The 10,806-nt window shown below is 61.8% G+C and overlaps 1 protein-coding gene across 2 annotated transcripts; it reads right to left on the reverse strand.

Annotated features, from left to right (window-relative positions):
• Nucleotides 1-1,086: 1,086 nt before the first annotated feature.
• Nucleotides 1,087-9,798, reverse strand: LOC122100256 (cytochrome P450 4F6-like). Of its 2 annotated transcripts, none has more exons than XM_042670590.1 (13): nucleotides 9,740-9,798; nucleotides 9,189-9,390; nucleotides 7,745-7,889; nucleotides 6,495-6,548; nucleotides 6,257-6,384; nucleotides 5,572-5,693; nucleotides 4,123-4,393; nucleotides 3,621-3,687; nucleotides 3,315-3,444; nucleotides 2,889-3,022; nucleotides 2,538-2,602; nucleotides 2,039-2,121; nucleotides 1,087-1,278 (listed from the first exon to the last, which is right to left on the reverse strand). In XM_042670590.1, exons 2-13 carry the CDS (start codon nucleotides 9,387-9,389, stop codon nucleotides 1,101-1,103), a joined length of 1,578 nt encoding a protein of 525 aa, XP_042526524.1. In that variant the 5' UTR covers nucleotide 9,390; nucleotides 9,740-9,798; the 3' UTR covers nucleotides 1,087-1,100. The 2 variants fall into 2 exon arrangements, with proteins under 2 accessions (XP_042526524.1, XP_042526523.1); XM_042670589.1 differs by lacking the exon at nucleotides 9,740-9,798 and adding an exon at nucleotides 9,636-9,704.
• Nucleotides 9,799-10,806: the final 1,008 nt, after the last annotated feature.

Genomic DNA, 10,806 nt, shown 5'->3' on the forward strand with positions numbered 1-10,806 from the left:
GGGAGCTGTCAGGTCAAACTGGTTCTGGGAAAACTTGTCCCACCACATCCAGATCCTCCACTTAAAAAGAAATTATGCATTGTTTGCTATAAAAATACAATCTCAGGGGCTGGGAAGGTGGCTCAGTGGTAGAGCGCTTGCCTTGCATGCCTGAGGCCCTGGGTTCAATTCCTCAGCACCACATAAGCAAAAAAGAAAAAGCCAGAAGTGGTGCTGTGGCTCAAGTGGTAGAGCGCTAGCCTTGAGCTGAAGGACAGCGCCCAGGGCCAGAGTTCAGGCCCCACAACCGGACCCCCCCCCCAAAAAAAATAGAATCTCAGCCGGGTGCTGGTGGCTCATGCCTGTCATCCTAGCTACTCAGGAGGCTGAGATCTGAGGATCGTGGTTCAAAGACAGCCGGGGCAGGAAAGTCTGTGGGACTCTTAACTCTAATAAACCACCCAGAAAAGGCTGGAAGTGGCACTGTGGGTCAAGGGGTAGAGCGCTGGCCTTGAGCTGAAGAGCTGAGGGACAGCGCTCAGGCCGAGTTCAAGAACCAGGACCGGCAAAAATAAATGAATCAATGAATAAATAAATGAGTAAAATCCCGAGGCCAGATGCCCATGGCTCCCGCCTGTCATCCCAGCTGCTCGGAGGCTGAGATCTGAGGATCGCGGTTCAGAGCCGGGCTCGTGCCCGGCCCCGAGGTCAGGCCCCGGCCCCGGCCCCGCCCGAGTCTGGCCCCTCGGCGGCCGGTCACCTCGCTGGGCAGACAGGTGTGGATTTTCGGGGGGGCTGGGCTGGGCCGGTGCGCAGGCGCGCACTCACCGCGCCGCTCCTCCGGGGGCGGGGCCTCCGGGGGCGGGGCCTCCGGGGGCGGGGCCTCCGGGGGCGGGGCCTCCGGGGGCGGGTCCTCCGGGGGCGGGGCCTCCGGGGGGCCGCAGAGGCACCGAGCCTCAGACCCGGATCTCAGGAGGGGCCCGGGGCTCGAGGCCAGGCCGCCGGGCTGCGTGCGGACCCCAGCTCCCACCTCCCACCCAAAGAGGCTCAGACACGACTGGGGCGCAGCTTTATTGGGGTCTGTCCGGGCAGGGGGAGGGCGGAGAGAGGGCGGGGCGGGGTCAGTCCAGGGGCTGCGCGCGCAGCCACAGGCCGCCCTCGGCGCGCAGGATGAGCTCCGGCTTCCGGCGCGGCTCGGGCCCCGCGGCGCCCCCTGCGGGCAGCACGCGGAAGCGCAGCAGCGTCAGCGCCAGCGCCACCTTCATCTCGCTCAGCGCGAAGGTCTGCCCGATGCAGTTCCTGCGGGGTCGGGGGGTGACGGGGGGCCCGGGTTGCCGGGGCCGCGGAGGACGGGGAGCCCCGGGGGGATGGGGCCGTGGAGGACGGGGGGCCCGGGGTGCCGGGGCCGCGGAGGACGGGGAGCCCCGGGGGGACGGGGGGGGGGACGGGGAGCCCCGGGGTGCCGGGGCCGTGGAGGACGGGGAGCCCCGGGGGGACGGGGAGGGACGGGGGGGCCCGGGGTGCCGGGGCCGTGGAGGACGGGGACCCCGGGCGGACGGGGGGTGACGGGGAGCCCGGGGGGACGGGGGTGACGGAGACCCCGGGGGACGGGGGGGTGACGGGGATCCTGGGCAGATGGTGGGGGTGACGGGGACCCCGGGCGGACGGGGGGGGTCTGCCCCCAGCTAGACCAACGGGCGGGGGAAGCTCAGCAACGGTGCCCCCGTTCTCCAAACTACTCAACTCCGGCGTGCACCCAATCTCCCAACTACCACGAGCAACCTGCGCGCCCCAACCTCCAACCCACTGCGTGAAACCTATGCACCCCACACTTAAACCGCCGCAGGCAACCTGCGCGCCCCAACCTCCAAACCACTGCGCCCGCTGCGCACCCGTCTCCAAATCATTGACTCACCCGTGTACCCCAATCCCCAGCCACTGCGCCCCCCGGGCAGCCAGGCGGTGAGGAGCCCCGGACGGCTCCGGCCTCCGTCTCCCTGGCCCGAGGCCGGCTCCGGCCTCCCTCCCCCCCGCCCCCCCCAGCGGGCCCAGGCCTCACCTGGGCCCTGCCGAGAAGGGCATGAAAGCCAGCGGACATCTGTCCTGCACGTTTTCTGGGTGGAAGCGGTAGGGGTCGTAGACCTAGGGGTGCGGCAGGACTGGACGGTTGTGTCTTTCAATTCAGGAGGCCCCCTCCCTCCCGCGCCCCAAAAAAAGGCCGCCACCGATGCAAGAGCCGCACCGGGTGAGAGGGCCGGATCCCTGGCCACGCCCCTCGAGGGTCGGGGCGGAGCCGCACAGACCACGCCCCTCGAGGGTCGGGGCGGAGCAGTACAGACCACGCCCCTCCGTCGGTGCCTGTGTGGACAGCAGGCCACATGTTGACCACGCCCCTTGACAGGTCTCCTGACGGATAGGCGGGACAGCAGCGCCGGCCACGCCCACAGGGTCCCACGAGGGGGCGGGGCGATACACGCCACGCCCATGACAACACATCAGAGGGCGGGGCAGTCTGGCCACGCCCCCAGGGTCCAGGGATGGAGGGGGCGGGGCCGCACCTCGGGGTCCGGCCAGACGGAAGGGTTGTGATGGATTCCGAAGATGCTGATGACGCAGATGTTCCCTGTGGGGAGGCAGAGCCGTTCGTTCACGGGAAGTCTGCGCGGCCTGCTGGGCTCCAGGACCCGGCGCCCCCCTCCCCTCCTCCCCCGCCCCCCCCCCGTCCTCCCCTCCTCCCCCGCCCCCCCCGCCCCTCCCCTCCTCCCCTCCTCCCCCGCCCCCCCCGCCCTCCCCTCCTCCCCCGCCCCTCCTCCGCCCCGCCCCCCCCGCCCTTCCCCCCTCCCCTCCTCCCCCGCCCCCCGTCCTCCCCTCCTCCCCCTCCCCTCCCCTCCCCCCCCCCCCCCCCGCACCTCTGGGGATGACCCGGCCGTCGGGCAGCTGCACGTCCCGCGCGCAGCGGCGGGAGATGACGGTGACGGGCGGGTGCAGCCGCAGGCTCTCCTTGAGGCACATGGTGAGGAAGGGCAGCCGGGCCAGGTCGTCCCTGAGGGCGCCCGCCGTCACCGGGGCGCGCACCCCTCCTCCCGGCCTCCGTCCCTCCCTCCCAGGAGAAGCCGGGCGTGGCGCTGCGGCCCAGGCGGCAGAGCGCTGGCCTCGCGCGCGAGGAGGCCCGGGGTTCAAGACCCGGGACCGGCACCAAACAAAGAACCTCTCAGCCCTCCGCGGGCCAGGCTTTGGCTCCTACTCTTACCAAGCAGGGATGGCGCACACAGCCCCTGCCCCTCCTGGGGGCGCAGCCGGGGAGAGGCCCCGGCCCGGCCCAGGGCCGCGCTCACCACTCCACCTCCTGCGGGTCGCGGTCCCTCAGCAGCTCCCGCACCTCCTGCCGGCAGCGCTCCTGGTGCTGCGGGTGCGTGGCCAGGTTGTAGAGGACCCAGGAGAGCCCGCTGGCCGTGGTGTCGTGGCCTGAGGGGCGGCCGCAGGGCGGGGTCACCGGGCTGCGCGTGGACAGCGCAGGGCAGGGAGGGCCGGCGGGGAGGGGGCAGGCGCAGAGCGGGGCCACGCAGGGACCAGCCGCCAGGGCCCCAGGGTGGGGGGACCCACACGTGGCCCCAACTCAAAACCCACACTGGGACCCTCACCCCCAAACATGAAGGTGTCGGCCTCCGCTCGGATGTCCTGGTCAGACAGGGCCTTCCCGTCCTCATCCTGGAAGAGAAAATGCTTGCAGACCACACCATGTCTGAGGGCCCTAGACACCATCAAGAGTCACCTCTAAAATGTACTTCCAACTTCCCCCTCTTTCCCTGCGCCTCCCCAGTGCCTTCTGCATCAAGTCCAACTTCTCTTAGACATTTTTGTTGGCTTTGTGTGTGTGTGCTTGTGTGTGTGTGCATACGGTGACGTGCTAGTACTGGGACTTGAACTCAGGGCCTTTCCCTCTCCCTTAACATTGTCATTCAAGGCTGGGGCTCTACTGCTTGAGCCACACCGCCACTTCTGCCTTTCTGCTGGTTACTTGGAATCTTATGGACTTGAGCCACAATTCTCAGATCTCAACCTCCTGAGTAGATGGGATTATAGGAATCAACCACTGGGCCTAAGGTGACAGCTAACATCAAAAGTGTCCCCAGGGAGGCCCACCTTGGCCAGGAGCAGTACATCGATGAAGTCCAAAGTCCTGGTCTTGGCCTTGGCCTTGAGGAAGCCCTCGGGGCCCTGGCTGGCAAGGGTGCGTTGCCGTTCGCGGATGATGCTGTCGGTGAAGCTGTGCACCAGGCGGCAGGCTTTGCGGAAGCGCCGGCCGTCGGGGGTGAGGTAGTACAGGAAGTCCTTGTGGAGGAAGATCTGCTGGTACCGTTTCACTACGAGTGTGCTCAGCTCCAAGATGGCTTGGATGTAGTCACTGCGACTCCTGCAGGGCCAAACCGGGACACCGGGGCTTTGTTGTAGTTGTTTGGTAGAAGTGGACTTGAACTCAGGATTTCAAGCCAGCCAGGCAGGCATGCCCTCATCCCTTTCTCTTGCTTTTTACCCAGGCTCATCTAGACTACGATCCTCCTATTTATACTTCCTACCCAGCTGGGTGACAAAGGCTCAGTTGTTACTAGTTGAGGTGAGGGAGGGGTCTCTTGAACTTTTTTTTTTTTTTTTGTCGGTCGTGGGGCTTGAACTCTGGGCCTGGGCGCTGTCCCTCAGCTCTTCAGCTCAAGGCGAGCGCTCTACCACTTGAGCCACAGCGCCACTTCCGGTTTTCTGGTGGTTTATTGGAGATAGGAGTCTCACGGTCTCTCCTGCCCGGGCTGGCTTTGAACCGCGATCCTCAGATCTCAGCCTCCTGAGTAGCTAGGATGACAGGCGTGAGCCACCAGCGCCCGGCGAACTTTTTGTTTTTTAAACTGAGGCTGGCTTTGAACCATGATCCTCAGATCTCAGCCTCCTGAGTAGCTAGGATGACAGGCGGGAGCCACCGGCGCCCAGTTCTGCGACGGTTAATTCCATCAACCTGATTGCACAAGAGATACCTAGGAGATGGTGGACCAAGCGTGCCTGTGACCTCTCAGACACAACTGTCAGGAAACTTCCAGACAGGACTAAGCGGGGAGAAGACTCATTCTGCTTATGGGAGGCTCTGTCCCCTAGGTGGGGACAGGGGTAAGAGAATAAAGGGAAGAAGGAAGAAGCCGCCAGCCCCAGGCCCCTCCCCCTTTTCACTACTTCCTGACGGCCACACGGTGAGCTGCCCCCCCCACCCGCTCTGATGAAATGAAAGCTCTGATGGGGGAAGGCACACCACATCTTTCCTGCCTTAAGCTGTTTTGTTCAGAACTCGTGTCACAGAGGTAGGAATCCGGGTAACACGTTGCCTCAGACTCACTTCCGGTCCCCAGTGCCCTGCTCTGCTCACCTTGCTGGCTAGCCTTCACTCACATGAATCTACCCGGCCTGGAGGGACCACTCACTCGCCCTTCCATTCCAGTTCTCCTCCTCTTCCTCCAGGAAGGCCCCTGGGTTTTCTCCAGACATTCCTCCCTCCCCTTTCTCCTCCTGGGTGTCCATGGGCCAGATTTCCAGGTCTGAGCAGGGACTCACTCCTGGCAGTTGCTGTCAAAGCCGAAGACACATCTCTGCAGACTGTCCAAGGTCATGAGGCTGATGTGCTCGAACATGTCCAGACTCGTGACGCCCTCCGCGATCAGACGCCGCCACTTGGCCTGGCCAGAGAAGGGGACAGGGCTGGAACCAATGCCAGGTTGGTGAGTAGGGTTGGGCCAGCCTTCCTGGTCCTCTGCCCAGGTACCTAACCCCCAGGAAGGGAGTTGAACCTGTGACTGGGAGCTGAAGGGAACCAGGAGCCATGGGTCCAACAGATAAGCTGGCTGCTTTTGTATCTGAGGTGCCAGGTTCAAATCCCTGGTCTGCCACCCAGCATCACCCACAGCCAGGTGGGCATAAGTTACGTTAGTAAGCATGCCTGCTTTCTCTGGCACATAGTATGTGCTTAGTTAAATGGGAACCACCGACATCACCTTTATTGTTAACCCAGTGGTGGCTGGTTACGACGGGACCCCAGCCTCCATCTCTCTCCACCCTCCGCCCTGACCGTGGAGATGATGGCCCCTTCCCTCGGGAAGCAGAGCCTGCTTCTCCCTGTCTTCGCTCCGGCTCTGGCCTTGCAGATGGCGGCAGATATGTCATGGCTGGCATGGCGGGCCATGGAACGTCTCTGCCAGCAAGCCCTGGGTGTTCCCAGAGGCCCTAGGTTCCAGGCACGCACGTGCATGGTGTTCACGCTCCTGTTGAAGATCTTCACGTATGGCTTCAGGATGTTGAAGTGGAAGGCGGGGGTCAGCAAGCGGCGCCGGTGGCTCCATTTGCTTCCGGCGCTCAGCAGGAGTCCATTTCCTAGTGGAGGGGGGAGAGGGGAGAGGAGGACTGATGACTGGGGGGGGGGGGCGGGCGCCTGGCCCTCCCTCATCCCAGCCTCAACTGCCCGCCCGCAGCGGCTTGCTCACCCAGCCAGGGCTCCAGGAAGTTGTAGAGCGTCATCTCCTTGGGGGCAAAGTCAGCTGACATGGAGGAGAACCATCACGGGCCGCGCAGGGTGTGGAGCTCCCAGAAGAGGGGGGAGCATCCCCATGTCCCCCTCCAAGCCCAGAAGGAAGGCAGAGGAAGAGGGGAGACACGGCTAGCCCAGGCCAGGCTGCAACGCCCAGCAGAGCAAATGCCCGGGCTAAGGCGCAAAGCACACCGCTGCACGACTCCACGTGCATCTGCCGTGTCCCACCTGACGGGGCGAGCATGCTGCACACGCACGCACGCACGCACGCGCGCGCACGCACACACACGCGCATGCACACACGCACACGCACGCACACACGTGCACGCAACGCACGCGAGCGCACACGCACGTGCACACGCACGCACGCAGGCACGCACACGTACGCACGCATGCACATGCACACACGCATGCACGCACATGCACACACGCACACGCGCGCACACACGTGCACGCAACGCACGCGAGCGCACACGCACGTGCACACGCACGCACGCAGGCACGCACACACGTGCACACACACGCGCGCACGCACGCGCGCACACATGCACGCGCGCACATATGCACGCACACGCACGCATGCACACACACGCATGCACACACGCACACGCATGCACACACGCACACACGCACGCACGCACACGCACACACATGTACGCACGCACGCACACGCACACACATGTACACACGCACACACACACGCGCACGGACACGCATGCACACACACACGCACACACACACGCACACACGCGCGCATGCACACACGCACACGCACGCACACACGTGCACGCAACGCACGCGAGCGCACACGCACGTGCACACGCACGCACGCAGGCACGCACACACGTGCACACACGCGCGCGCACACATGCACGCACACGCACGCATGCACACACACGCATGCACACACGCACACGCACGCACACACACACACACGCACGCACGCACACGCACACACATGTACACACGCACACACACACGCGCACGGACACGCATGCACACACACACGCACACACGCGCGCGTGCACACGCACACACACATGCACACGCACGCACACATGCACGCGCACACACACACATGCACGCGCACACACATGCACGCACACACACACAGAGTCATCCCGCCCCTTCTTCTCAGCCCGGCCTTTCTAGAGGGGGGAGAGGAGGCGAGGGACATGCCAGTGAGTGGAATCCCCGCAGACATACCTGGGGCCTGGAGCAGGGGGGCCACGAACTTGGGGTGGACGAGCCGCAGGATGGGGCAGATGGGCCCAATCCACCACAGGTGGACGTCCCGGAAGCAGCGGCCCAGCTCCTCCACCAGCTTCATGCTTTCCTCGTTGCTTTTCGTCTAGGGAAGGAGAAGCCGAGGCCAGTTCGGGCAGGAGGCCGTCGGGGCCCCCCCAGCCTGCCCCTGTCCTCAGCCTGCCCCTGCCCTCCGCTTCTCCCGACGGTCCATCTGTGCTGCCACCGGGCAACCTCTGCCGTCCACAGCTGTCTCTTTTGGTTCCCGTGCATCTCTCTCTTTTTCAGTGCGTCTCTCTGATTCCTTCCTCTCTTCCTCTGTTTCTTGCCCTACGTAGGAGTATGAATGATGGATGGGTGGAAGAGATGAAGAGAAGGATGAAAGAAATAATAGCAGCCTGGTACTGGTGGCTCCCGCCTGTCATCCCAGCTCCTCAGGAGTCTGAGATGTGAGGATTGTGGTTTGAATCCAGGCCAGTCAGGAAAGCCCATGAGACACTGCTCTCCCACCAATAAAGCAATTAACTAGCAAAAAAATTGGAAGTGGAACTGTGGCTCAAGTGGTAGAGCAGAAGCTCAGGGACAGCATCCAGGCTCTGAGAGTTTAAGTCCCATGACTGTCCCAAGAAAAAAGGTCACATTTTATTCATGCCAGCACTAGTGACTCACGCCTGCAATCCTAGCTACTCAGGAAGCTGAAATCTGAGGATCAGGGTTTGAAGCCAGTCCAGGCAGGAAAGTCTGTGAGACTCTGATCTCCAATAAACTAGTCAGAAAAAGCCGGAAGTGGCGTTGTGGCTCAGGTGGTAGAGCACCAGCCTTGAGCACAAAGAGTCTCGGGGACAGCGCCCAGGCCCTGAGTTCAAGCCCCAGGACTGGCAAAAAAAACAAAAACAAAAACTAAAGAAATGAAGTCTATTGGTACTTGTTGGTGGAGAGAGAGAGGAAGATAAGAAAAGGACACTCTGCCCCTACGGTGCCCGGCTAGTAACTAGGGGGTCCTCACTCACAGCAGCTCAGAGATAAGTGTACACTTGCCTGAGGCCAACAGAGATGATTCGCACAGGGTGGAGGCTCTGTGTGGTCCACAAAGTAGGCCTCAAAGTCAAGGGTAGAAACTGAGTCAGAGGAAGGGGATCTGTGATCTGTGCTTGGTGTGGCCCAGCCTATGACCCCCAATAATCCAGGGATGCACCCATGACAGAATAGCCTGAAATGTGAGCGGGCTGAGGACAGGAATGGGCTGGGCAGGATATGAAGAAAGAGAAGCTTCGCGGGGCCTCTCTGCCTCACTTTTCTGCTATCCTAAGCCTCAAACATCTCCCCCCCCCCCCGCCCCCCAGGCCTTAAGCCCATTCCCTACTCCTTGGGAAACCACCGTGGGCTCTCGACCCATCGTGCTCACCAGGCCCAGGTGACCCCAAAACCAGCTCCGTTTGGTGGGCTGTGGGAAGCATCGAAGACGGCAGCAGTTGTCATAGAAAGCGTAGGTCCAGGTCAGGAGTCGAGCCAAAAGCCATGAGGCTCCAGCCAGCAACAGGAGCGTCCACGGAGAGATGGTCAGCAGCCAGCCCAGGCCCAGGTAGGACAGACTCAGCTGCAGCATCCTGTGGGACCGAGGGACAGAGCGGAGCTCAGGAGACGATCCGGAACTCCAGGAACACAGAGGCATGGACCGTGCGTGAGTGCTGGTAAAGAGAAGACAGTCCCAGGGAACAGGGAGTGGCGGGAGTGGAGAGGAGGAACAGAGGATGGAGAGGCGAGACAAAGGTGGACATGGGGAGGAAGGCAAATCTGTTTGAGTCTAGATCTCCGACTTGGAGTCAAGGGGGAAGTCATGAGAGAATGTTACCCAGAAACCACCAGTCTCTGGAGCCCGCTGGCTCCCTGGAGCCCCCCGACCTGGTGCGGTGCCCGCCCCCTTTCAGGCCGCGGCCACCTTCCCCAGCGTGGCACCTTCTTCCAGGAGCAACTTCTCTCTCACCAACTCTGGGACTTCCTTGTCTCCCGCTACTGAGGAGGAGTCTGTAGGAGGCCAGGCTGTGGTGCACTAGCCAATCCCTTGCAGACCCAGCTGCGCCCTCCCACACTGGGCAGGGAGCCAAGGTCTGAGGGCAAGGACAGCTGGGAAGGCACACAGGGAAACCAACTCAGGGTCACAGGCTGACAATGGGCTCTCAGGAATCAGCACCTTCTGCTCTATCGGGGGGTTAAAGAAGACTTTAACCCCCAGCCCTTCCAATGGCCAAGGACGGCAAGTAACAGCATGAATTTGGAGTTCAGGCCCCAGGAGATCAGGGCTAGATCAAGTCTTGTCTCAGATCATCTCCCCAGAGCCCCTGAGGTTGAGCAGAGAAGATGCAATGTCCCATTTCTCCTGGAGAATTCTGAGGCTCTGGACATGAATCTCTAACTCACTAGCTGCACAACTGACAAGGGTTCAAGTCTCGCCTTCAGGCAGCGCAAGGTGTTGGTTCAGTTGCCTTTTTTTTTTTTTTGGCCAGTTGTGGGGTTTCAGCTCAGCACCTGGGCACTGTGCCTGAGCTCTTTTTGCTTCAGGTTAATGATGTACCACTTTGAGCCACAATACCACTTTCGGTTTTCTAATGGTTCATTGGAGGTAAAGAGTCTCATGGACTTTGCTGGCCTGGCTGGCTTTGAACTGTGATCCTCGGATCTCAGCCTCCTGAGTAGCTAGGATTGGCCATGACTTTTTTTTTTTGGTAGGTCATGGGGCTTGAATTCTGGGCCTGAATGCTGTCCCTCAGCTCTTCAGCTCAAGGCCAACGCTCTACCACTTCAGAAGCTCTACCCCTTGAGCAACAGCGCCACTTCCAGTTCTCTGGGTGGTTTATTGGAAAGATAAGAGTCTCCTGTTCTTTGTTGCTTTGTATGTACCTCCCCCACAGTATAACCCTTACTTTCACTGTATTTGATGTCAGTATAATTTGTGGAGGGGAAGGGAAAAAACAAATCATTTAAATAGGGATACAGGTGGACCCATTGCAACAATGAGATGTACA

The sequence above is a fragment of the Dipodomys spectabilis genome, unplaced genomic scaffold (assembly GCF_019054845.1).
Source record: "Dipodomys spectabilis isolate Male_0828 unplaced genomic scaffold, ASM1905484v1 ptg000573l, whole genome shotgun sequence".
In the NCBI taxonomy this organism is placed as follows: Eukaryota; Metazoa; Chordata; class Mammalia; order Rodentia; family Heteromyidae; genus Dipodomys; species Dipodomys spectabilis.

What these genes read in the sequence shown, in the direction of transcription:
- LOC122100256 (XM_042670590.1), bottom strand. Translation starts at nt 9,389, where the DNA reads ATGCTGCAGCTGAGTCTGTCCTACCTGGGCCTGGGCTGGCTGCTGACC. An exon ending in GGAGCGTGAACACCATGCAC is followed by an intron (nt 5,694 to 6,256) that starts GTGCGTGCCTGG and finishes TTCTCTGGCCAG; the next exon opens with GCCAAGTGGCGGCGTCTGAT. An exon ending in GACCCGCAGGAGGTGGAGTG is followed by an intron (nt 3,023 to 3,314) that starts GTGAGCGCGGCC and finishes GGGCGCCCTCAG; the next exon opens with GGACGACCTGGCCCGGCTGC.